This window comes from Anser cygnoides, chromosome Z, assembly GCF_040182565.1.
Source record: "Anser cygnoides isolate HZ-2024a breed goose chromosome Z, Taihu_goose_T2T_genome, whole genome shotgun sequence".
Lineage (NCBI taxonomy): Eukaryota > Metazoa > Chordata > Aves > Anseriformes > Anatidae > Anser > Anser cygnoides.
In genome coordinates, this window is record NC_089912.1 from 60,561,933 (window position 1) to 60,588,259 (window position 26,327).

At 45.1% G+C, this 26,327-nt stretch overlaps 1 protein-coding gene across 13 annotated transcripts in view; it reads left to right on the plus strand.

The window, feature by feature from the left end:
• Positions 1-26,327, plus strand: part of DCC (DCC netrin 1 receptor) — a 425,812-nt gene that overhangs the window by 380,834 nt on the left and 18,651 nt on the right. For 12 of the 13 annotated variants that reach the window (XM_066988962.1, XM_048079751.2, XM_066988960.1 and 9 more), the window contains 5 exons: positions 6,694-6,759; positions 8,830-8,992; positions 14,632-14,858; positions 17,600-17,716; positions 21,673-21,828. In XM_066988962.1, the coding sequence (XP_066845063.1) occupies positions 6,694-6,759; positions 8,830-8,992; positions 14,632-14,858; positions 17,600-17,716; positions 21,673-21,828 (729 nt within the window). Of the gene's footprint in view, positions 1-6,693; positions 6,760-8,829; positions 8,993-14,631; positions 14,859-17,599; positions 17,717-20,327; positions 20,979-21,672; positions 21,829-26,327 lie in introns of those variants that run through there. The other variant, XM_066988967.1, reaches the window with a different exon arrangement.

Sequence of the window (26,327 nt, forward strand, 5' to 3'; positions counted from 1 at the left end):
TCGCTGTCACAGCACCGTAGCTTTTTGTAGCTATTGTAGCACAACCACTCTTATATACATCTTCCATTATTTCTCTAAACTTGCCCCAAATCTTGTGCCCGTGAAACCGGTGTCAGGAAAAGCAGTGCCTTGCTCCTGGCTTTCTGCTCGCTTCATTCCCTGTAATGCTGCGGAGAAGTCGGAGGTTTTCGGATGCTCAGTGTTCTACTTGTGGGTAGAAAAAATACAGAAAATGTGGCAAAGCATTTCTCTGTTCCGTAGGAGTGTGATCTTACCTCCACCACGGGGATTAACAAAATCAGATCCTCTGCAGAGACACCTGCCTCTCCCTTCTTGTGCTGTGGTGTAATTAATGGGGAGAAGTGAATAAGCATGACAGGTTAACTCTGCATATGGCAAGTGAGCACATATTCCTTTGAATGACTGCAGAGAAAGAGTTCTGGGCCATTTTCCTTTTGTGCATCCTGCTCCTCTGGGGAAGCTGTGACCCTTGCGAGGGTTTCACAGCCTGCAGAAGGGTGCAGCCTGCAGAAGCTCCAGTTCATTGCTTTAAACATTTGGGGGGAGCTCTTCCTCTCCCAGCCAGCTGCTCACAGTCTCAGCGTGTATCATGCTTAAAATATAACTATGATTTGTTATTCACTTGAAAATAATAAATTACATGGTGTCACGGTGGCTAGATGAAGTAATGTTAAGACCTATTTCTGCATTTTTTAAAAATCATTTGGAGATACAAAATGATACACAGCGTTCAGCGTGTAGGGTGGTTACTAAATGCATGCTGGATAGCTCGTGGTCGATTACAATAGCAAAATAGCTGTTATTGTGCTGCTTATAGATGTTGCTCATATAGATACCTATAAGTATGAAAGCTACAATGGCTTTCAATAATTGGGAAAGCAGTAGGATTAGCAGGGAGCGAAATTCAGAGGATAGAAACTGCGCCCTGGGTGCTCGACCCCATCCACCTCCCGTCACCCTGCCCTCTCCCTGCAGCAAAGCCGCCTCCTGGCCACGTAAGTTACCAAAATGAGACCTTCTTGCTGGGTCTTCAGCTGACAGCAAGCATGCACAACGTGAGGTAAACATGGTCGGTCCCTCTTGGTACTACCTGTACATAAATACTGCCTTTTGTCTGGGTAGGGGAAATACACCGCATTTTAGTTCTTTAAGGCTGTAGTATATAAGAAGAAATTCTCAGCCTTTTGTGGTTTGTTTCCTAGGCTCGTTGATATCTAAATTCAGTTTCCACTTTTACGTGACGTCCGTGGTGAATTCTAATAAGGGAAAGTCTGAGGTCCTCACTCGATCTGCAGGCAACTCTATTAAAGACAAGTCACCGGGGCCAGGTCTCACTGTAACCATACTGCGAGCAGCGAGATAAAGTCAAATTTCCTAAAAGCTCGTTTGCCTCAGAAATAATCAAAGCTAATTCTTTAATCATCCAGGGTCTGAAGCGACGCTCACTGAAGTCAGTGATAGCCTTTTAAATTGCTCCGTGCTTTGGACAAGGCCCTTGGGGGCTGTCTCTGCCACAAATGCAATTCTTATTGAGTGACACGAATTAACACTGGTAGGTCATCCATCTCCGACGCCGGCACGTGGCTGTGAAGTTCAGGAAGCAAAAGGCACCTCTGAGAAAGCAAAGCAGAGTTGGAGGCTGTGGGGCACGTGAGGGAGCTTTGGGCAAAGACCCCGGGGTTTTGGGGCACGAGGCAGTGCAGCCTCGAGGGGCCTGCGTGAGGTAAAAGAGATGGGGCGGAGAGCACAATCTGAGGAGAACTTCAACAGTTTTTGGCCATCGTAAAGGCAGCAGAAGTCGTAATATGAAAATAAGCATGAAATTACAGTTTCAGATGCTCAAGAGAGATTTTTTTGTCACAAATTTTATGTATGTAGGAGAAGGCCAGCTGCTTTCTTAGGAGCTCTTGTTGAGGCTTCCTGAAGTCTAAAAAACTCTGTTTATGATTTTGATCTGGAATTTAGAGGCAAACTGGATGAAGAAGAGATTAATTCACTCTGTTTTATCTTGCCCCAGTTTTCATTTGATAAACCAATATTAAATTTAGTCCACAGTTTGTCAGTATAGGACTTGTAAACAGTAATGTGTGGCCATCGGAATTAGATCTGTGAAAGAAGAAAAAGCTGATCTCTGCCTTTGGATTACAGCCATTTTAGAGCATCCCCTGGAAATTTTGATAAAAGGAAACATACCCTGTTTTGAACAAATATTTTTCATTATCTTAGGAAATTTCAGTACATTTTGATAGTTCTATTGGTTTCCAAAAAACTATTTTCCGTGAAATGGACCATTATAAACTATACAGATAAATTGTGTATGGAATGGAAGGTATGTATAGAATAAGTTTTTTTATATGTGACATTCCTCTTTGTAGACCATAAACTGGAGATTTAAGATTGAACTTCAGCATTTACTGCCATGGTGAGGCCTGCGGGAGGTCTCCTGCTCCCCATGCCCGGAGCAGGGCCCGTGGCCATACCAGGCTCCACAAAAAGTCCACGGAGAAGATCATGCAAGGCAGTTGTGTTTCCAAATCCCAAGGAAATCTACAAACCTACATCTGTGCTTCCGAATCCCAAGGAAAATGGTGGCCTGCATTGTCCTGCACCAGGCCTGGAGGCCCATTGCAGGGTTCCCAGGTGGTGCTGGGTCTTCAGGGGATTTTGCCTCTCCCGAAGAGGGACCGAAGGCCATCTATGTGGTGGCACACCTGCAGTTTTACACCTCGGTGCTCTTCATCTCATGAATAAACAGCACACTAATGGTTTCAGCTCTCAGAGCAAGGCAGTTTGAAGCGCAGTCCAGTCAAGCGTGGAATTTGGCTGTCTGCAGTTCAGTCTTCACTGTGCTGGACTTGGGCAGGCGTGTTGCTCTTCACCTGCTCAAAACCTTCCTGTGCTCTGTGGTGGTGGGCTGGAAGCTGTAACGTGCATTTTTCATGTGTCTTCCTGTGTGAAAACAGCTGCCAGTACATCTATAGCCTGCTATCAGCCCCAAAAAAGCCGCGTCGTCTCATGCAGTGACAGCAGAAGGTGTTCGGTTTGCCTCTTTATTTCCTTTGACGGCCTCGGGCTTTCGGTTCTGAAGCTATTTTGCAAACTCTGGGAGTAGCATCAGTGAAAGGATGAGCTATTCAGATCTTTTTCAAAGAGCTGCTTCCTAAACAAATAATGCAGTAGTCTGTAATGCTCTTTGCTAGTAGGAGAAGCAATAAAAAGTATCCCATTTATCAGAAGAACCTCTTCTGAGGAAAGAAAAAAAAAACTCAAAAACTTTCTTAAGGTCAAAAACATGGAAAGCATCTGCAAGGAGGGATCTCAGAAGACACGCTTGAAATTATAAGAAGGGTTATTCCTGCATAATGGTTGCGTTTCCTGCTATGCTGAGACGTCGCTGAGACAGCTACCTCAGGAGGCACCTTGAAAAAGCAGAACTAGAAAGTCAAGAGGAAATGTGGTATCTGTTCATCTAATCGTGCGTTTCTGCCCAAACCCCAGGGTCCTTCCCAGAAGTCTGCCAGCTTACACATACATACTGAAAAGCAAACTTAAGAATATTTCTGCCTTCTCTGAGCTCTTCAGCTCTCGCTAGCACAGTGTGTTGTCTCCTTCATTACCTGGTGCTGGCTGTGGGTGGGAAGACAAGAAGACACAAATTCTCGTGCTCTGACTTGTTTAAATGATGATGGATGCAGAACTTCAGTGGTCAAAGCTGAATGTCTCGAGGTCTGCCACATAGCGTGGTCAACAGGGGGAGACAGGTGCCTTCAAAACAGTTTTTTCCAATGCCCACGCAGCATTGCACGTCCCAGGCTAGCCTGATGTCCCTCTTCAGGAATAAATTCTTCAAGGATAAAAGGGAGGGATACCTGGGGAGGCAGGAAACTTCAATTAGTCTCTGCTTTCTCATAGGAGAACATTGCTCAGCTTATTTTCTCAGTAGTTTTGGACTGTTTAAGGCAAAATGCAAGAGCAGTGATAGTGCATCGTTCCCCATCCAGCTCTCCAGCCCAAGTAGTTGGCTTGCAGCAAGCATTTTTTGAGAAAAGAGCAGCACTGCCCCATTCTCTCAATGTCTACCAAGCTGTCTATGCTACCTGGGTGTACCTGAATATATAAATAAACAAGTAAAGAAGTTGCTGAAGTAAAGCATGAAAAAAAAGGCAAGAGATTTACACTATTATCCCAACAGAATTTCTGGCCCATTTCCAGGTGCTGGAGACCTGAGAGGATGAAGATCTGTTGTGGTCACAGACGTCTTGATTTTTTTTTTTTTTTTTGCCTTGACAAGATCAAGTTGAAATGGTTATTGAATATAATGGTCATGGAAAAGGGGCTTGCTTTTTCAGGAAAAAAAAAAAAAAAAAAAAACGTCGAGTCATTGAAACGTGAAAGAAGTGAAATGGAGGAGTGAGAGATGAGAAAGAATATGTAGGATCGTACAGATTTAGGTTTTGGTGCCTCAGAAAGCATGCTAAAACTCATTTTAAAAAAGTAGGAAAAGCAAGTTTGAAGATTGTTTAACCTCCAGTAAAAAGGCAGTTCTGGAAAAAGAAGCTCATTAGTCAAGGTGTTACAATGGTTTGTTCCAAAAGCTGGAATAACACGAAGGAAAAAAGCTCCGCTGGAAACTGGTGGAAGTCAAAGAGGTAGTCCATGGTCTGACCGAAAAAAAAAAAGAGATCTAGACATACCTGTTGAGTTATGCCCACCTTGTAAGTGTCTTTCTGGTTGGCATGGAGGGTTTACATCTGAATTCAGTGGACCGGGAGTTTTGTAATTGTCTTCCATAAGATGGGAAGCCCACTGGTGCCATAGGAGGGAGGTGGAGAGCGACAGCAACGCTAAGCACAGGGCACATTATTCCAAAGCACGTTATTCCAAATAATGTCTTAATAGCAGAACAAAGCTGAATGAACCTAAATTCAATCTTTAAATAGTTTTGGAAACGTTTCTAGCCCCAAACCCCCCCCTGGATATGCTCAATGTAGCCTAGTTGCTACGTTGTTGGATTTCCATTGCTGGTCACTTCCCAAGGCAGGGTCTTCGGGCCAGGGTGCATCCATCTGAGCTGCCCAGGACACCCATCACACCGAGTGCTGCTTTTCCTCAGGAACGTGGTCCTTAATTTCAGAAGACCCAGGAAAACTGAAATGGGCAGCTGTTTACGCAAATATTTATACGATAAAAATGTCACGTATAATGCCTTGAAAAGTGCTCTTCTGCTAATTCAAAAAGTACTGAACTTGGAGTCAGGCATGCAGGTTAGTTTTTTTTAAGTTCCCAATATCCAGACTGAATTTTTGAATGTGTTAAGCTCCCTCTAAGATCTGTCAGTGTGGGCTAAATATCAAAAATAGCAATGTGTAGCAGTCTCCCATTGAGATACCCAGGCTCCTAAGCACAATATAACCCCGGTGTCACAACGTGTTCACCGGTAGCAGTGTAGTACCGTGAATATGACTGCTGTAGAGTGTCATTGTGGTAAACAGAATTACTATATATCTTACATTTATCTCTATTTTGCCTGCTTTTACAGCTAAACATTTTGCAACCTTGTTTTCTCGGGATCAAGTTGTTGTAGCTGTGCAATTACGCTGATTGAAAAGATGATTACACTGAAGTCTCTTCTGATGATAATCATCTTACATTTATTTAGGGCCATTCATCACAAAATACTTGCCAAATTGGTAGACAAAGTTATGCACATCAATTCCTTCACAGCCCACAGAAACACGAGTACCTCTGGAGAGGAATATGACAGTTGTTTAACGGTGCGCAGCAGCAACAAACAACTGCAGGAAAGGGAGAAAATGGGGGTTTTTTTTTGGCCGAATCTGCCAAGGGATCGGATGGAGACGGTGGTCGTTGGAAGGAGAAGTTACCGGGAGTAATCCCCTGCTCTGCATTCAGTTTTCCAGATGTTTCCGTTGTCCCTTCTCCACCCAAAGCCCACCGCAGGCGCTGTTTGGCTGCCCTGGGGCATGGCAATGCCCAGGGGTGTTATGGCATCGGATCCAGCAGACTCTGCCCATCCCAGAAGATCTCTTCTGCCTGAGCCACTGGCCCAGCAGAGCGTTGCTCGCATCACACCACGCCACCTGGGAGTGCTCAGGCTATTTTAATTTAAAAGAAACAAACAAACAAAAAAGCTTTGGGGAGATGAAATGGCCACGTTTGTGCTTTGCTGTAGTGCAGCTTGCCCATCCCAAGAGCATGTTGCATAATCATAAGCTTGGTCTCCACCAAAAGAGCATTTTTTACCCTGAGGCAGAGCTCTTTACCTTCTGCCATGGGCTTTGTCTCCTCGCTCCCATACTGGTAGGGCCAAAGAGGAGCTTGGTAGGACTTTACCACCCTCTGCGATTCTTCTCTCAGATGCAAGGAAGCAGAGATGCTGCTCTTGGCAGAACCATCGTGGCTATTTCACCCAAAGCTGATAAATGGGACTAAACTAAGCAGGTGAAAAGACAAACACCTCAAATTTTACTGCATTAATTTGGAGTGCAACTATTCCCTCAGCAGCCAAAACATTTTTAGAATAATAATCATATTCCTTCTTTTTTTTTTTTCTTTTTTTTACTCTTAGGAGTTAGAAAATAGGCAATTTTGAGAAACAGAAACAGTGAAACGGTTGTGGAGTTACATTTCCATCGTTTTTTCCATCAACAGGTCGTCACGGCGATGGCTCCTACTGGTCGGTGGACACCAACCTGATTGACAGAAGCAGCCTGAACGGTAAATGCAGGCTCCCTCCGATGACACCCCACAATTAAGTGGGGTTTCGGTGATAACCTTCTGGTTTTCTTTTTGTTATTTCCCTCTTGTTCCCCTCTCTCCTGCTTTGGAGGCTCCCCAGTGCGCCCACCACCTGCCAGGCTGGACCCCAGATGTAGTTTTAATCAGAAATGTTAACAAAAAATAAGGTCGGGACACCATATATTCTCTTACTTGGCTGTCTTAAAATAGATCCCCACACTACCTGTCAGTTTTCCGGCTGAAGCAGCGTTCCCAAAGCCTGTCCCCAGATACCCCAGTCCTGTCACAAGAGGTGTTTTAGATTCATGCCTCTAAAATTTAACAGCTCCCAAAAAAATTGTGAAGTGTATTTTATTTTCTTGCATTTCCATTTCGTCTTTCTGGAAAATAGCATTTCTTTATTAATTAGTTCTGCCCTAAAATAGGAAGAAACAAGGCTCAACCCTGTAGATTAACGCAAATTAACTGGACCTAATCATTGCCAGCTGGGGTGTAGATGCAAAATGAATGACTCTATATTCCTGAGCCCACCTGCAGTACCTAACAAAGCCTTGTCACCTCCCGTTATTGAATGAAACAACAGGCACGATTCCCTGAAATGCGGTACCGAGTGAGGTTCCAGATACGAAATAATTACAAGGCACATAGCTGATTAACTCAGACTGATTATTTTCCTCAGCCAAGACAAGGAAGGAATGCTAAGTTTCCTTACCTTCTCCTGTCCTAGTTTGCTGCAGCCAGTATACCACCGTTAGGTGTTGGGGCTTAGCTCCTGCTCTCCCTAATATATATAAAATATAAAATACTTCATCATGATTATAGGAAAAGTGACTTCAGAGGCGTAAAGAGAACTTTCAGGACCTGCAGTAAAGGGTAGGGAAAGAAAACGTTGTTTTTCTTGGTATTCTCTGTATTATTTTATGTGATGTATTCTTTCAGTGCCTTTTACTCAGCATGGAAATGAAAAAGAAAGCAAAATCTTTGGGATTTCTGTACTAGGCCACTGTAATGCCAAAAAGATGGCACTTGCAGCTGCTTGTCATATTCAATTGCCTGAAAAAAAGCCATGAGAAAAGGCAAATTATTTCAATAACTTAATTAGTTAAGTAAAGAAAGGACATTAGGGCAGAAAACGAAGGCAGAATATTACAATTAAATTACATCTATCACTATCTAAAGCTGTTATTTGGAAAGATTTGCCTTTTTTGCCTGTCTCATTCAGCTGTACTAAAGGCAAAATGAACCCCCCCACACACATTGTTTAGTTTGTACGTGGGAGGCTGTGGGGATGACGCCATCAGACAACTCCCGAGTTCCTTTTCTTGTGAAATCCTTGACGTGCAGGGGCACAGCTCTTCTCTTTGCATCCCGTTGCACCGATCCTGGTCAAGATTTAGGTTCTTTTAGCTTAAGTGGAAAGGGTTTGGGGGATTTCTGAGTTTGTAGTCTTACAGAGTGCCTATAATACCCCCTTAGCAGGCAGAGCAAAAGCATCCCTCACTGTTCTGTGGGGGTGTCCGTAACAGATGACCCTATCAGTAGAGACACAAAAATCTGAAATTATTATAAAAGCATAAAATGTCCTATTCCCTACGTAACGGGGAAAAATTGTCAGAAGCAAGGGAGCTGTGCTTCAAGTCAGTTTGACCGGGGCTCGATGCCAGAAATGGGGGCATCTTCAGTCCCAGTCTTGCAGCTGCACTGAAACCAAAGGAGATATAATAATAATAATAGCTGATAATAGCAAAAACGAGCTGGTAATAGCAAAAAAGAGCTGCAAGTTATTGACTCCCGACACCACGTTATTAATACCCAGGAAGCGCAAAGTCATTACTCTTTAAATATTTTCCTTTTTGCTGTACCACTGAAATGCAGTGAGATGTAAATCTCATCTCTTCGTGGCACCCTTGTGCGCCCTCCGTCTGCTTTTTGAGATGAATTGGTGCCGCCCGAAAGGCTTTGCATCTTGTTGTGCTTTACGGGGGACTCCGAAAGAGGGAGAGGAATGAATCCACCGCTAACCGCCCGTCGTTGTCCGTGTCCTTTCAGAGCCCCCCATCGGGCAGATGCACCCTCCCCACGGCAGCGTCACGCCCCAGAAGAACAGCAACCTCCTCGTCATCATCGTCGTCACTGTCGGCGTCATCACCGTGGTGGTGGTGGTGGTGGTGGCCGTCATCTGCACCAGGCGCTCCTCGGCACAGCAGAGAAAGTACGTTCGCAAATCTCAGGGCAGAAGGAGAGGGCGATGATGCCCATTACGCTTCAAAGTAGATGCAGGCGATGACATTCGTACAGAGGAGGGAGGGAGCTGGGGATCAAAGTGCATTTTTGGGATGGATCTTTTGTAGTTTTTGGAGGTGTGGGCTTGGGAAAGCTGGAGATCGCTCACGAGTGGAGAACGTTCCCTGCCCCCAGGTTGCGTGGTAAAAGAATAAGCACCCCCGCTGCGGTGAGCCTGGAGAAATCAGCCTGTCAGGCACATCCCTCTGTTGTTTACATTGCCAAGTATAATTCAGACGCAGGGAAGAATCAATCCCATTGATTTAAAGGAAAAAAAAAGAAAAAAGTGTCTGTGCCTGGTGATGCTATCAGACTTTCTGGCTCCGCAGCTCTGCACCTGCACGGCTGAGGACCACAGACAGTCCTGCTCGCTCGGTAACCTTTGGGAGGATGCTCTCCTCCCCAGACAGGCTGTCGCCAGAAGTCTTCCAGGAAAAGGCAACAACAACTGTTTCTCGAGATAATTCTTAAATACTTGGGAAAAAAAATAATAAAAAAAAAAACATAGAAGATTAAAGGGGAAAATCTAGGATTCTTCTAAAATGCTATAAAAGGGCAGCAGCGTAGGGCACAATGCTGTTTTGTTTTTTTTTTAATGAGAATTTGGAGGAGGAGTAAGTGTATTTGAAACAGAGCTGGGTTTGACACATTGAATTTATTGAAAAATATTCAGCAGAAAGGTTCGTTATTCTACTCTTGTGAAATATTGGCCATGAGAAAGTGAAGTGTAAGCATAGTTCAGCCACAAGAATGATATATTTTTTTGCGTGAAGGGCAAGACCGAATTTATTACCTTGATTTGCGTGGATGCTTAGAGAAGGGTGACACTGTGAGAGAAGAGGGGGGGGGACAGGAGGGCTCCCACATTTGCCAAAATGAGCCTCGAGCTGGTTGAGCACAGGCAGACGGCAGCTGGTGGTGGTTGACAGTCACCAGGGGAAGCGCTTTCTGTAAAGGTGGATCCTTGAGCGTCGACTTTTTAACTGAGAAAGCTCTCGTCGAGGCAGAAAAATAAGGGCCCTTGCTTCTAGGAGGGCTCGGGTAGCTGAATGCTGAGCTGATTTTACAATTGGCTTCTGTTGTGAATTTTAACACCTGAAAATCAGGCCATCATTGGAAGGCAATGGAAATGCATCCGTTGAGTGGTGTTCGCTGAATCCAGGCTAAAGCTCTCCTGAGTTTCTTGAAAGGAGAAGGGAATTGCAAGAGAGACAAACAAATAGAGAGGTTCATCTGTCCAGCGTCAAAATTTACATGCCCAGGTCTGAATTAATCAGCCTCGACCTCCTTTGTAGCCCCCTGGGAGGAATGGGCGTGTTCAGAGAAGTGTTTATCTTATCCGAAGATATCGGAAGGCTTTCCATCTGAAGGCATTTATTCCTCTCCATTAATTAAAAAAAACTACGAAGCCGGTAGATTTTTATTTGCTGTGTAACTTCTGAGCATCTCCAGGTGTGAACGGGCGGGTGGGCCTGACCCAAGTGACCCCACGCCAGCCATTCCTGAACGGAAAATGAGGACAAAATAGCGCGATAAATGTGAAACGATGGATCTTAAATGTCGAGCAGCAGGGAAAAAAAAAAAAAACTGAGCTTCTTCAGAACAGATTTTGTTGGTGTGAATTTGTTTCTGACCTGCCTGGAGAGCTGCATCCTGTGACACCCAGAGTTTAGATAGCAGCTTTTTTTGGCAGCTGGTTCTTATTATAAAATCACCAGCGAGCTGCTGAACAAAAGGACTGCCGTAAGGGGAAAGGCCAAGTCCTGCTGGATAATGCAGTGCTTCCCCAGAGCAGAAACTTGCAGGTGATGGAATAATCTCCCGTAAGCCTTCGGTGGAAGAAAGTCGTATTTCTGCAGTTAATTAAAACTTGGCTGAACAAAGCACAGTGAAACATATTACACAGAACAACTTGCTAACTGCCCTAGGTGGCTTAGGATGTGTTTTCTGTCTCTGCCACCAAGGGGAGAATGAAATATAAAGAAACCCTGCGGCAGTTTGACACGGGGAAAAAACAGGGGAGGAAAAGCCGGGTGAAGATCCAGGTGCAATAATTTAGGTGTGCATAAGGGCTCCTGCAGGGACTGAGATCCGTCCCTTCACCATAATTACATCCTCACCAGCTCGTGTGTCTGCTGATGGGGTTCTTTGGAGGGTGGGCAACGGGGCCGCCCATCACCCTGTCCCCAAATACCCTCCTGGTCTGGGCAGGGCAGGTCGTAGCTCATGAATCCTGGCTGAATCTTAAAGGACGATATCGCCTTATGCAACGTGCTCTCAAACCGCAGTACCTGCTTCTCCCAGGAAATTTTTTAAGGCTTTCTGAGATGGGAAACTTGTCTAACACGTCACAACAATTAGCCTACGGACCGGTACCATTAGGTTATGGCATAAGAGAAAAGATGAGGGTGGACGTCTCGTCTGAGCCTGGACTGTAGGTAGCGTATATTTAAACAATTAAACATGAAATGCGGTCTTGAACAAGTGCCCAACCAATTAGTATAGTGGGCAGGGATCAACTTAAAAAGAGATGACAAAAAATAAGCTAAGACTGATTTGAATCCCATAGAACCAACGTGGAAGTGCCAGTACGTGCTTGGGAAGACATTAAACAAAATGTCATCACCCTGAAGTTAAACGGGATTGAGCTGGCAGCCCCTGAAGAGCCTCGGTTTGTTCCCCTGGGACGCGGGTCCTGCTCGCAGCAGTGGCACGGGGTGGGATCTTAATGGGGACAGATGATGGAGCCAGGTGATGGGAGAGACAGGGACCGGTCTGAGGTTTTCAGGCTGCCTGGCAGGAAATAAAGAGGCCAGAACGAAATGATGTTTCGCTTGAAAACGGTGGGAGAGATTTAGGGGAGAAAGAACTGGTTTGTACTCCCGATCTGTTGATGCGTTGTTTTTCTTTTTTTTTTTTAATAGGATTTTTACACCAGTTGACTTCCCTTTAATACAGCCCGAAAGGCAAAAGACAGCCGACTTAGAGCAGTTACAGCGCTATATCAGGGCAAACGAGGTGAATTGGAAAAGGCCTCGCTGGGCTTCCTTTGGATGCATTTGTCTGTAGCTGCGGGGGGATGGAAACCCTGCCTACCGCACGACCCAGCACCCGGTCCTGTAATTGGCCCGAATCAGACACTAAAAGCTGTTCGCCTGCAGGGGTCCAAACATCCCATCCAAAGGGCTGATGCTAAGGAGTTACCAGCCATGCTGCTGCTGATGGCTGGCCCCATCCGCACCGCTCCCGGCGCGGTCCTGAGCCCTGCCGAGCCGCCAGCTCGGGCTGCTCGGGGCTGGTCCGTGCCCGCTGCTTGTTTTAGGAACAGTTCAGAACAGTTAAGGTTGGTTTTGATTCGAGAACGGTTCATTTCAGCTTATTTCTAAATCCATTTCTCAGTTTATTTCTAAATAACAGTTTATTTCTGAGATATCCAGATAGGGAAGGTCCTAAACTGTTAAAAATTAAGCTAGGCGGAGTTGTTATAAACCTAACTTTTTTCTCTGACATTAATTACAAAATGAAGAGCAATCTCACTGTATTATTGGAAAAATTGTCCTTTTTAATGTATATATTTTCACTGTTAGCTGTGTGAGCGAGCTGTACAGCGACTGAAGCCCCTGCCCAGGCATTGTTGTGCTGGAGCCTATGGAAACAGACAACTAGAAAGAGTTTTCCCTGCAGCGAGTTTATTTATTTTGAAAGCAGAGCTTAAGTTCTGCTACCGTCATTCAAAATTGCATGAGCCCAGTATATATTCTAAGGGCAGAACCGATCTCTATTTTTACATTTATCCTTAGGAAAGAAACGTGTATCGTTATGCTATGCGAGCTGGGCGCATTTCACGCTGTAAAATAACTGAACAGCAACAGGAACGCTGCCACCTGAGATCACGTTTCCACTTCCAGACTCCTTGGAAATGGGTAATGGACTAAACGTGAATCCCACTGTAAACCTTAAACTTCCAAAGCATCGGTTTCTGATGGTTTGCAGCTGAGGTTTGGATCCGATGTGGGTGTTTCCATCACTGCAAGGTTTCTGCCTCCCCCTGGAATGGGGGGGTAGATGCGTTTTCAGATGAACCTCAACTTTTGCATTGCACAAACAAAACCTTCCCGGGGATGATTAATTTTCATTTGTTATTGATGACCTTTTCGTCTGCGTTCCTGGCTCCGATTCAATTTGCTGCTCGTGGGCTGTCAGAGCATCAATAATTTGCGAGGAAAAAAAAAAACAAAAAACCAATGCAAGCCGAGCTAGATCATTGCATATATTTTTAAATGATATCATTGCCGTAGCAGTTTTGTAGTTATGGTTGGAATGACACATTCATTACAACCCCCTATTTACTGTTGTGCACAAAATTAGTTTGGGGCTGAATTTTCCCTTGTCTAGCTCCAGCCTGGAGAAATGAATTATGTTCAATTGAAAGTGACAAAGAAATGGCTGTATCCTGAAGTGAAGAAAGCATTTCTCTATATAGAACCAAAATTAAGGGCTTTTTTTTTTTTTTTTGAGTGACATTGAAAGAACAACTTTACTTTTTAATTTCAAGCACGGACGTGTATTAAGGTTCGAACAAAGGCGCTCGTAATTATTCTTGCAGGTGTTAATCAGGATGCCACTAGGACCTGTCCAAGCGGGTATTAACGAGCTGTCCTTCCCCCGTGGGGGCAAAGTGCAACGTTCCCTCCTTGTTCTGCCCAACGCTGTCATTTTAAATAATTACCTTTTGGCAATTAGAAAATAACAGGCTGAGCGCGAAAGGTAATTACGGCCAGAGACCAAGAGTCTGATTTCGTAGGGCTGTAAACAAAAATCTCCTTGCTCCCAAGGACCTGAGCAAGGTCTGCTCCTCAGGGTGGCTGTTGAGGACCGAGATATTCCTGCTGAAGCCAAAATATCATTGCCAGGGGCTCCTGGTGATGGGGCAGGACTGTCCTTGGCCTCATTTACATTGCAGGACGTGCTCAGCCCTCGTCTTGAAGGCAAAACCCTTCCTTTTTTTTTTTTTTTAATGCAGGTAGTTGTTCCGCCTACCTTTGGCTTTCCAGATCAGGCTGAGACAATTGAGCAAAGAATAGAAATTGATTCAAACAACCGGAGCTTCATAAAGCCGAAAAGCTCCTCGAGCTTTTTTTTCCGGCGGGATAACCTCCGCGCCACCTTTCGCAGTAGTGCCTGGAGCTTGGTGCCGGAGAAGCGGTTATCTGAGCACGATAAGGTTTTCTCTACAGCTGTGAAGAAGACGTTGTGCTCCATGTTTGAGGAGCCTAGCTGCCGAGGCCCAGGCCCTTCCCATGGAGAAAATTCCAGCTTTTCCTTCTTTTTCACCCTCTTTCACCCCTCTGCTGAACACGTGCTGTCCGTGAGCACTTGGTGCCTCGTGCACGGGACTTGGCAAGTGGCCACGTGGGGACTTCGACGTCGCCTACACCTTTGAAGGACACATCTAGAGGGCTTCTCTAGGAGATGCCAACGAGCAGTGATCACTCGGTGTCTATCCTTGTGGTCTTACAAAGAGGAAGCATGTTCTTACGTGCCTGTTTTCTTTTTTCTTCGCTGCAGGAAACGTGCGACCCACAGCGCCAGCAAAAGGAAGGGCAGCCAGAAGGACCTGAGGCCCCCGGATCTGTGGATCCACCACGAGGAGATGGAAATGAAGAACATGGAGAAGCCGACGGGCTCCGACCCCGCAGGCAGGGACTCGCCCATGCAGAGCTGCCAGGACATCACCCCCGTCAGCCACAGCCAGTCCGAAACGCAGCTGGGCAGCAAGAGCACCCCACAGCCTGGTGAGGAGCGCCCACAAGGAATATATTGATTTTCGCTTGCTTTCTAGATTTGGGGCATTTACATTCCACGTATTCCCATTTTTTTTCTCCCTTTCTGGCACTATAAGTCATTTTATGGTGCTGCATGAGGAGCCTCTAGCAGAGGGCTAAACTCGGCGAGATTCAGGAGACTGCCAGGACCGACAGCTCTGCTTTAAGCAGAGCATTTCGTAGCATTAAAACCCATTGATAGGTGGGAAAACGTCCCCAGAATCTCGTATTTTAAATGGTATCTGAGGTTTTAAACCCACCAGTGTCAAATAGTCGATATCGCTTTAGTAGATGAGGATGCTTGTGTAAGAAGTCAAACAATGAGAAACCTGATAGAGGCTGTGAAAAATTCTTTTCATTTTTCTAACCGTAGACGATATTTGCAGAAAACCTTTTTTTTTTTTTTAATATTTCTACACTTTTTCTTTTTTTAAATCCTGAAACTCAACTGGAAGCCAACTGTAGTTCAGTTTTGGCACCATTCTAGGAAACACAGAAGGGAAGAAAGTGAGGGAGCAAAAGAAATGAAAAATGGAGCAGAGGGAGAACACGATCACGAAGAAGGTCAGCAACATCCCCAGGAGGAGAGCTTGGGGCAGCAAGGCTGAGAAAGCTTCCAGATGCAAGGAAGGACATTCTCTAAGAAATAAGTGGTTTCGGTGAAGTTTCCCCCTCCTGTTTTTCAACCTTAGCTCACACCCTGCATCACAGATTTCACTTCAGCTAATAACATTTTTTTCCACCGTAATAAATAGGAAGTCTTGGGAGAGGCGGGTGGTGCATACGGGCAGGGGTGGAGGGCAAAGCACGGTAAGTTGGAAAACATAAACATATTTCTCTTGAGTTCCTCGTGAACACATCGCTTGTGGGCGACGGAGCGAAATAATTCCGCAATATCTGTTGGGGCTGTAAATAACGAAGGTGACTTTTTCAGATGCTTCTGATGTTTCTCTCTGTTTTCTGTAGCTCCCATTCTTGAAAGGAAGGAAAATTTAAAAAAAAAAAGAAGAGTTTTCAGGTTGCTTAATGGATCTAATTATCTTTTTTTTTTGACATTCTGCTCGGGGCTGATAGCTTTCTGTTTATCAAGATAATTGTGACGATGATTTGTATTGTTTTTAATGTAAAGGGCCTTGTTATGTCAGACGCTGGAAAACCATAACCAGAAGTTTCTCTCTGCCTGGCCAGGCACTGCTGTTGATCAGAAGACCTGACCCAGGGCCCAGAAAGATCAATTTGAGAGCGCCATTGATCGCAATAGGCTTAAAATCGAGTGCGTGCTAGGAAGTCATCACAGTGTACGAGCACGTTAATGACAAAGGCCGGGCGAGATATTTTACGTGTAAACGCCTTTGGACCGTAAATAAACGCTTTTATGTCGCTTCCCAAAGTGCAATGCACAGCTCAGCGATGCAGTCCCTGGCTTTTCACTAGCAATTAGGTCCCCAAACGGCCATCGAGTGCAGACTCAGCGTTTCAGTCCTGAAATTTAGAGAAGAGTCATTTGGGGGAAAAAAAAAAAAAAATCTTTTTGTGCAGATCTGTTGTGTTTGTTTCTTTTTAGATGGAATATGTTTTTACTTGGGAACATCAGCAACGAGTAGCTGGAGCGGGTATTAAGCTTCCCAGTATGACAGTAATAAATGGATTTCATCCATGGTTTATTAAAATTGCAAAAGTGGAATCAGAGAATCACAGAACATTAAGTAACATTAATATAAGGCTCATGTGAGACAAGGTATGAAGTGAGAAATACAGCTTTTATTTTGTCGCAAATTACTCCTCTGAACATCCAGTTCCCGGCACATTTTCTTCCTGACAAGTATATTCTCCAGCATCTGTGGACACTTCGAGTAGCCTGTATTAATGTGACTAAATTAGAGCATCCATATTTCAACACGTAAACAGAGTGTCTAAATGACAGGGGCACGCTGAGCCGCTTTTGAATTAGATGAGACGTAGGCAGAGATGCCCCACGAGGCAGCGTGTCTCAGCTCGCTGATCTAGATAGATGTGCTAGCTGCTCCTGGATCACGGACACAATATTCACCTCATTTGCCCTGACAGCACTGTCACTGCTCCGTGTCATCATTGCCTGGACTCCAGCAAGCGTGGCAAGGAAAAGCTCTGCCTGGATCTTGCTGTGATAGGAGAAATCGAGATGCAGAGGCTGGAAGAGCCGCCACACGTCCCAGGGTCTGGAGTACGGGCAGTCAGGACGTGGGACTTGGTGGCATGTCACAGCAGACGTCGTTTTCATCCTTTCGATGTGTTTCAAGGACCAATTCTTGGCTGCCGGGATTTGTACATCCCTGATTTATTGTATCCTACTTCTCTATTTCAGATCTTGATACTTGAATTTTAAGATAAGTTTATAACAGGGAAGTCGCAAGAAAAATGTTGTGTTTTTTTTTTTTTTTTTTTATGAAGTGGATGTGGTTAATTTCCAAGACGAAGGGAAATTAAATCATGGAGGGGCTGGAAAAGGAGAAATGGTATCTTAATTCTTTGACAGCAAAATGCAAACAATAATTTTATTCAAAAAAGGCAGCCCAAATAGTCCGCGTGGCTCTTTGCAGGTGGTGATATTTAACGGTTGGCTGAAATAACAGAATTCTAAAAAAAAATCCAGCGGTCTCACTGCTGGGAACGAGGTGAAGGCATTCGTTTGTCAGATTTTCAACTAAGCTCTTGTGTTTTTTTTTTCCCAGCTGCTGAGACAGAAGATGTGGGCAGCAGCATGTCCACCTTAGAGCGCTCGCTCGCCGCCCGCAGAGCCACCCGTGCCAAGCTCATGATCCCGATGGATTCCCAACCCACCAACCCTCGTGAGTACCAGGGCCTTCCCCTGGCCCCCCTTGTGTGTGCTCAGGCCCTGCTCACCCACCTGAACATCTCCTCTGAGCCGTTGAATATGATCTAGCTACACTTCACAAGTAAAATAGCCACGTTTTCTCCATCAGCGAAAATAAAAATCCTGCAAGTGCTTCACAATACATCAGTGGCAAAACTCGGGAGGAAATTCAGAAATCGGGCATCTGCTCGCCTCGGCGCTGGCTAAGCCTGAAGAATCCTCGTTTCTATTTTTACCAGGTGGCCAGTGGTGGATAAATCCCTCTGTCTCCCTTGAAAAGAAATAGGAGCAAGAGTTCAAGCTGGCAGAGCAGGAGGCTTTGCAATGCATTGATGCAAAGTGTGATATTATTATCCGTACTTAGAAGCAGCTGGACATTAGCACGGTTGCTCTGATAATTCCTTTTGTCTGTAGTAGCTGGCCACAACACCATATGCTATTCTCGCTTGGAGTGACTCTCTTAAAAAGCAGAATTTTTAACAGGCATTACATTTTGGTGACCGCAGTATATCACTGAACGAACGTCGTAGATAAAATGATTTTTTTTTCAAAGCAGCAAAATACACGAGAAAGGCAGGAAGTCTGGAGAGCACTAGAAAGCTTGTCCCGTCCTGCAGAGCTTATTAAAATTTCCGAAGTGACCTTGCCTCACTTGTGAGCAAAGGAGAGGGGTAAGTGAGACCCCCAGGCACCAGAGAGGACAAGCCTCTGGCCTCCACCTTTCCTCTGAGCAGCCCTGTGGTCCAGCTCCTGGCAGCTCCGGGAGTTATCTCCCAGGTTTTAGCTAGAAGTCCCACCTTTGACCTCAGAAAATACATCTAATTAAAAATATCTGGAAATTGGCGTATCTGTGTTAATAACGAGCTGGGAAAAACGAGCACGCGTTGCCAGAAATCCATTTAATCACAAAATTTCTTTCTAGCTCTGATGGTTAAATGTAAATGCCTAGCTGCAGGTGCTCAGGAAGAGCACATCACAAATTATATGTTTAAAAAAAAAAAAAGGAACACAATGAAGGAGAGGAGAGGGAATAACTTACAATGGCTTTGCTCGGTAAATTATTCAGGGGGAACTGGTAACAGTTCCTTTAATTTGTGTTCCTTACGGGTGTGATTCGGGTCATGCTGCTAAACCTGAGCCTTTCAGGGATAAATCATAGGAGTCTGGGGGAGGTTGAATTCACTTCTTCACACCTCGGACATGACGTATTGCCAAATGGCAGCCTCTTTGTGGGCTGGAAGAAGGACCGCTGGGCTGGGGGAGAGAGCTCGGACCCTCCTGGCATGCCCTGGGAAATGTTCCCATCTTGTAACCAGACTAATTCCACAATCAGGCACTTTGCCCTTTTTTTTTCCAGTGGGATTCCTCCTACCTTGGCCTGGTGTGAAGGAGGGCAGCAATCCAGGAAGATGGGTAGACTTAGAGCAGTGCAAACAAAATCAGAACCACATCAATTGTAATTATATTGGGTCACAGTTAACCAAAAGTCAGGTCAACACCGTTCTACAGCATTCAGATGAAAGTCCTCTGAAATACATTTCCTTATTTTTTTTCACTCAAATGATGTGTTCTGAGGAACGATGTCCCCTTTTCTATTTATTGATAGTTTCAACAACGTCAGTCTAATCTGCAGCGACAAAATATTATGATTGTTTGCAAATAATTAAACTCCGGTTTATGAAAGCCTTATTTGTGCATTTGTGCAGGCTGAGTTGTGCTGAATGTGTCTCCTTCCCCAGAAAATGAAACCGAGGCTTTGTCAGATTAGATGCTTTAATTAATTTCTCTCCGTTGGCCTGATACTGAAAGAAATTGTCAGTAGCGAGCGATTAAAAAGATTGAGGAAGCAACGGTATAATTTTGTAGTAAAAAAATGGATCCTGTAAGATGTTAAATACCAAATCTGAAGATATTCACGCTCGTCTTAATAATCGCTATTTACAGTCTTTGAAAACAAATATCCTCCATAATGGGCCTTTGCTTACCGAGGTGGAAGGAGCCTAAAGCAGATAAAGTTGATAAGGCTTTGGTGATATCTTTGATGGTTGTAAAGCTGCTGAAATGCACGCACAAACACCAAGGCTGACGTGTGGAGAGGAAGAACACCAGGGGTGAGGAGCTCTCCAGGCTTCCCACCACCAGCCCTGCCCTCCCCTGATGTTTAATTAAGCCCTGGCCAGCGCCGCATCGCTCTGCCGTGTTTTGGGGAGAGGATTCTGTTTCCCTACCTCCCTAAATCTGAAAAAAAAACACAGCAATTCCTTTTTTTTTCCAGGGAAACATGAAAATGACGACTCTGTTGCTTTGGCAGCTTCTGGAGAGCTTGAGTACAATTCAGAATTTCCTTCTTTGTCATTTCTGCAAGCTCTTCTTGGGTGCTGTGTCTTTACATGACACAGTACATGGTAAATGTAAATGGTGTTGAGGGAGCTCCTTGATTTGGTCAGGGAAATTCAGTTTTCTGTGCCTTAGTACATCAATATTAAGTGTAACTTCAATTACTGACAGGCGGGACAGATTTGTTGTCGTATCAGCTCAAAATGGCAAAGATTTATTGAAAATATTTGCTGTTACCTTTTCCCCAGGTTCTTTGCAATGGAGTGCAGCACTGAATAGTAATCCTGTGGTGTCTTAAAACTGAAAGTCCTGGGTGTCTACACACCGAAAACCAATTAAAAGAATGAACTTTGAAAAACAAGTTGTTCTTTTAATAGGATTCAATAAAGTCATATTTTTCACTGCAGTAGCAATGCTTTAAATAAAAATGTCTAATGCAGACAACATGTAATGTCTATATAGTAGATGTTCTCCTCTAAAGATGGGCGAATTCAGCCAGACAGCTCTAAAGTTAAGATCACTCTGCTTAGCATTTCTTCAGGAGCTTTCTTCGTCTCCCCGCTTGCCCGTTACCTCTGGAAGTGCGGCGTTGTCTTGCCAAAAGCTGTGTTCTTAAAAAAAAAAAACTCATAAAGCCTTGGCACCACCGTCCCTTCTTGCGTGACCTTGGGCAGACAGCCCGGTTTGCCACTCCGTGTAATGAATGGAGTGAGAGCTAGAAGGAATTGGAACGACTGCCTTAAAGTTTACAGCGTTGTTTGTAATTCATGTGTGAAAGGTGCTAGGTAAGCCAAACCTCATCATCGGCGAGCCAAAAACCTCTACGTATTGTTTAGCTAGGCAAAACTTTAATGAGAGTTTCCAAATTTTTCTAAAAAGCTGCAAAGAAATTTATTACTCGCGTGGCATTATTATCCCTTGTTCTTCAAGCCCTGACTATTGAAAATAAAGGCAATAACTCACCCGAAAGGCTGGATTCAGCACACCGCGATCCCCAGTTTTCGAATCGAAGTGTTTCGCACAAATTGAAGAGCTCAGCTCCATCCGCAAGCTTTCAGCTCGTGGTTTGTTGGCTCTTCTCTCCCCTGTTCCTTGCAGGCCTGGACGTGCATCCCAAGCGAGGAACGACGGAAAGCCAGCCTCATTAGATGGATAAACCTGGGGTCTGGGGACACCTTAGGGTATTAGGTGTGTCACTGAGTGACACTGGATGAGCCATCCTCTTCCAGAGCAGTGGCTGAGGACAGTGGTGTCCTTTAAAACATTGGAAAAATGTTTTAAGGAACCCGTGCTTACACAACTAAATCAAGCCTTTAAGGTCTTGCCTAACCCATTCCTTCTCCCATATTCGTCAAGGGAGATAAAGAGCCCCCCATAATCGGTCTGCCTCATTGGAACAAAGACAAAAAGCTTTTTAATTTTACAGCAGGGGTTTATTTCTCTGTACAGAGGTGGCTGCTGAAGAGTTTTACACCGAGCCTGTGGGTACTTGGCTTTGGAAACCTGGTTGTTCCCAGTTCCCCGCTGACCCCCTCCAGAGGTTTTTGCTTTTTCTGAAAGTGCTCATTTAATCTTTCTCTTCTTTCCTTTCAGCTGTGGTCAGTGCCATCCCGGTGCCCACCCTGGAAAGCGCCCAGTACCCCGGGATCCTGCCGTCCCCCACCTGCGGATACCCGCACCCCCAGTTCACCCTGCGGCCGGTGCCGTTCCCCACCCTCGCTGTGGACAGGACCTTTGGAGCAGGAAGAAGTTAGTTCATTTTGCTTTGTTATTACTGTGCTCGGACACAGGTTTCTCTCTGGGTAGGATGGGTAAGGTCTAGCCAATGCAAATCCCACTGCTTCACTTTTTGGGTTCATCGTGGGAGCCGGGATAAGCCCGGTCTGGTGGCAGCAGCTGGCTGCGTGTTGCTTCTTCTCCAGCATCAGCTCCTGTTATGACTTAAAATCTGTGCTGAACACCAGCTCGCCTTAAAATTAAAAGTCATTGCAGCTCTGATCCGACCCTGTCCTCTCTGCAAGCCTGTTTCACTGTACTTTAATTGCCTTCGCTTTATTCATAACGATATTCCCAGGCAAACCGAGGCTTCAAGAGCTCTTCTCCATCCCAGGGCACATCCAGTATCACCGTGCAGTAAAATCATCCACAGCAGCACTTACACGACCTCTCCACACAGTGTCTTCCCAGGCTTAGCTGCCCTCACTGCTGGAAACGTTTTCATAATATCTGACTTCCTAAAATGTAAGGCAACTGGTTCTTGTTTGGATCATAGCTGGCACAGGGAAAAAATTATTTTCCTCCTTTTTCAGCTACCTTTTATGCATCTGAATGCCGTTATCTAGTCTGACATCACTCACCTCTTCCCTAGAGCTCTGTATTCAGATTTGCTCCCGTTCATTCATATCCTGCCCCCGTGCAGTAATAGATTTGGGGGTTGGGTGTTCCCACATCACCTTATCGTGGTCTGGGGAGGTGCACGCACGCCGCCGGGACCCAGCCTCACCTCCACGAGCTCCTCGCAAGCCTCTCCCGCACCGGCAGCCAGCTGGTCTTTGTTCCAACCTAGCGAGCGTGCTCTGGCATACTAATTACAGCTGGAGGGCTCCTGTTTCCTTCTAATTCTCCCTCACCTCGACTGCATACCAAGCCTGAATTATTGACAGATTAATGTCAATCTGTTACGCGTCTTCTTTCGCATCACAGAGAGTCTGCGCTGCCGGTCCGCGGGGAATTAATTTTGGAAGGACTGATTTTCCTTTCTATTTGCCTGTTGCTTTCAGTCAGTGCAGACAGGTCCTCGGGGACGGATGATTGAAATCCAGCGGCGGGCTTGTAGGTAAAAGGTGGGTTGAGGTGTCCTGCTCGTCACCCCACCGTCATTCCCCCTCTCTTCAATGTGGTTGTTGAGGTGCCTTCAAAGCCGGTTGGCAATTTCCTCTGGAGGGCCTCACTGCTATAATCAGGTCTTGATTTGCTGCTTAAATCAGTACCAAATCCTCCACACACGAAGTGCACAGAAGCAAAGCAGATTCTGCTTCTTGCATGATATACATCAGATGCAGGGAAAAAAAAAAAAAATTTTGCTATGTGTTGCTTGCCTAATCATGGAGATAGAAGAAGCAAAGAAAAAGACTGATTTTTTGGGTCAGTTTCTGAAATTCGTTGGAGAGAAATACTGGAAGTGTGATACACAGCCAGAAATAGAGCTAGGGAAATCTTACATGTCACTGGGTAAGAAAGTGCTGCCTGGGACGTGGCTGCCTGGGAATCAGTTGAGCACCCATTATTTTTGCACAGCCCCAAAGCCACATGTGTCTGGTGCATTCAGCTTCTGCCTGAACCAGCCAGGAGATTCACACGTGTAAATGAGGATTTTTCAAACCAGAAATGGCCGAAATCCTGGCTGTTCTGTGTGGACGGGTATGGGTTTGCCCAGGTCTTTGAGGTGCAGCACGCCTGAGAGTTGAACAAAAGGTTGCTAATGCACAAAAGTTCAGGCGATTCGCCATTAAATAATTCAAAAATGGGGGACGCACATCGTCTTGTTTGGATAATGGCTAGTTTCAGGTGATTGAGGTCTGGGTAATCAGGCCTGCATGGTATTTTGAACATTATCGAAGCCCATTACAATGTAAAATGACAATCTGTTATAGCTTTTGCGGTCGCCCTGCTAGCAAAGGCTATTGACTTCCAAAGCTCTCCGATCACAGTGAGTGCCCCCAAATGAAATATTCTCTTCCCTCGCTATGCCTTACACAGCAGCACAGCAATGAAGCAGAGGCACAGACGAGTACGTGGAAATCATGTTTGTTTTCCAGTGACTCACTTGATGGTTGACCAATTGCATCTGGGTCAGAAAAAAAAAAAACACAAAACCCTCTGCAATAATTCCCTACAGGTGGTACTCCATGGCTGAGCACCCTATTGATCAAGACGTGGCACTTTCTGAATAAATCATGTGCAAGGCCATTAGCAAGGGTGTTGCTTTGCATCCTGCCGTGCTGACCATGCTTGAACACCCTTTTTGGAAGGCTTTTTCTGGTTTCGAAGGCTTTTTCTTGCTGACCTGAAGATCCAAGTGCTGCAACTTATCTTTAGGGTAAATTTTCTGCTGAAGAGGAAAGTAAATAAAATGAAAAGGAGAGTCAGGCCCCAGCCAGAGCCAGCCTTGAGTAATAGCTGGCTTGCCTGCTTGATGACAGCTGATGACACTGCCAGCCATAACATGCAATTGCTAAATGTAAGTGTTACCAGACGTAAAAAATGGCTGAGCCATAATAAAGTGACTGTTGACTGTTCAGCAGTCCTTCCCGTGGCTTGCCTTCTCCTCTGGACTCCTCCAGGATTCTCTGCTTGCAATTTAAATAAATAAAAAAAGGTCTTCTCGAGCATGAAACACTTTCATTAGACCACTTACCTTCAAAAAAAAAAAAAAAAACAGCTCTAGCCTCTAATTTTAATGGAGTCATCTCACCTTTGTCTTCAGTAATAGCTAGAGAATAGCATGAAATCTTTTGTGTAGCAAGTCATGTAGGTCTCCAGATTTTACGGCTAAATCTGTAAGATAAAACATACCCATACAATGAGCCAGCAATTTAATATAAAGTCTTGTAATACAGAGATCATTATGCTGATGCCAGCTGATAAGGCTTTGTTAGCTGAGGGCACCGCCGCAGCAAACACCAGGGAGGGTATTTGGTGGTGAGTAGCAGTAAGCATCTATTTTTCCGTCGTCTCTTATAGCAGGTCAAGAGCCTCCCAAAAGATCTGTTCTTAAAGGATGCAGTGAAAAGTGCTGGGCTCCACGGGGTAGCTCAGACTTTGACAAACATCTGGAAAGACATTTTGAGGCTACGAACAATGACAAAAGGCTTTGTTTTCACTTTAGGCAAAGGATTTGCTCCAGAAAGTGTTGTGAGCCGAGATGGATACCTCTGTCTCACTTGCTGTTTTGCATCTTCCTTGACTGGGAGGAGGGAGAGAAGGGCGTAATGCCCACGGTAGCCTACAGCACCGAGACGTCGCGACGTCTTCTTGAATGTGTGGGCAGTGAGCAAGGGTAGAATGGGTTAAACCGACATTCCTGCCCTACCCTGTTGCAAGTTATCTTTAAATCTCTGGCTGCTTTATGCGGAATATTTGCCCTCAGAGAAGAAAACAGAGGGAGGTCTGCTGGGGAAGGAAGGCAAAAGAAGCAGAGCTAGGTAATGGCTTCATTATGCAAAAAGCCTCGAAGGTGGAAACAAGGAAAATGAACCGCTGTCGACCAAACTTTCACAAACTGTAGATGATTTTGACCTTGGTCTGATCCTGCAATTGGTTTGCTTTCTGTGGGGTTCGATATTGCCGGGGCCGTCTGCGCGATTGCCATAGGAACAAGCAGTAGGGCCGTGGAAAAGAGGAAAAAATCCTCATTTTCATTTTTCAAAACTGTTTTGCCACTTAGTAGGTAGTAATTACTTATATACTTTGACATTAATTATTATAAAATGCCTTGAGATTTGACTTGGCTGTGTAATTGCATGTTATTTACACAATGAGTTCTGGTTGTTGCAGCAGTCTCTGAAAGAAACCAGATCCCCTGGAGTATTTTGGGTCCCAGTATAATAACTAATTCCGATATCAGTGAGTCAAGAAGGTTGTTTTCTTCGAGAAAAGGTTGAGCTTTTCTTAGATTCCTGTTTCCTGACACAAGCTGCATGATTAACTGGTGTGCTGTGAGCTATCCTGGCTGGCGTAGGTGCTGTGGAGACGTTGGACAAAGCCAACGCGTTCAAATTAAACACGTTCCTGCTGTGATCGTGCTCTTCACTAACCACTTTGCTTCCTTCCTGTTCTGCTTGTAAATAATGTCAGGGCTTGCAGATGCTCTTGCCGAGAAGAAACATTTTTTCAGTGCTTCTCCATGGGGCAGGAGAAGGAGAGCGGGGTAGGAGCTGGGGAAGGGGCCGAGGAAGGCTACAAGCCCGAGCTTGTAGCCTTGGGATTTGGAAGAGAAGGCATGAGATGGTGGTTTCCATCCATTCCTCTTATTCCCATCCGACAGCAAAAGCAAGATAGAAGGAGAAATGGCAGTGTCTTTCTTGGGTCATGGCAAAATGAACTTGCTGCCATCCGTCAAGCACCACCAAGGAATTCCACTCACCGGTCCTCTTGTAATTAACTCTTAATTAGTCAGGTTTGATGTGGTGGGCAGCAAGAAATTGTAAAGATCAGAAGAAAAATTAACTTGAATGATTGCTGCTTAT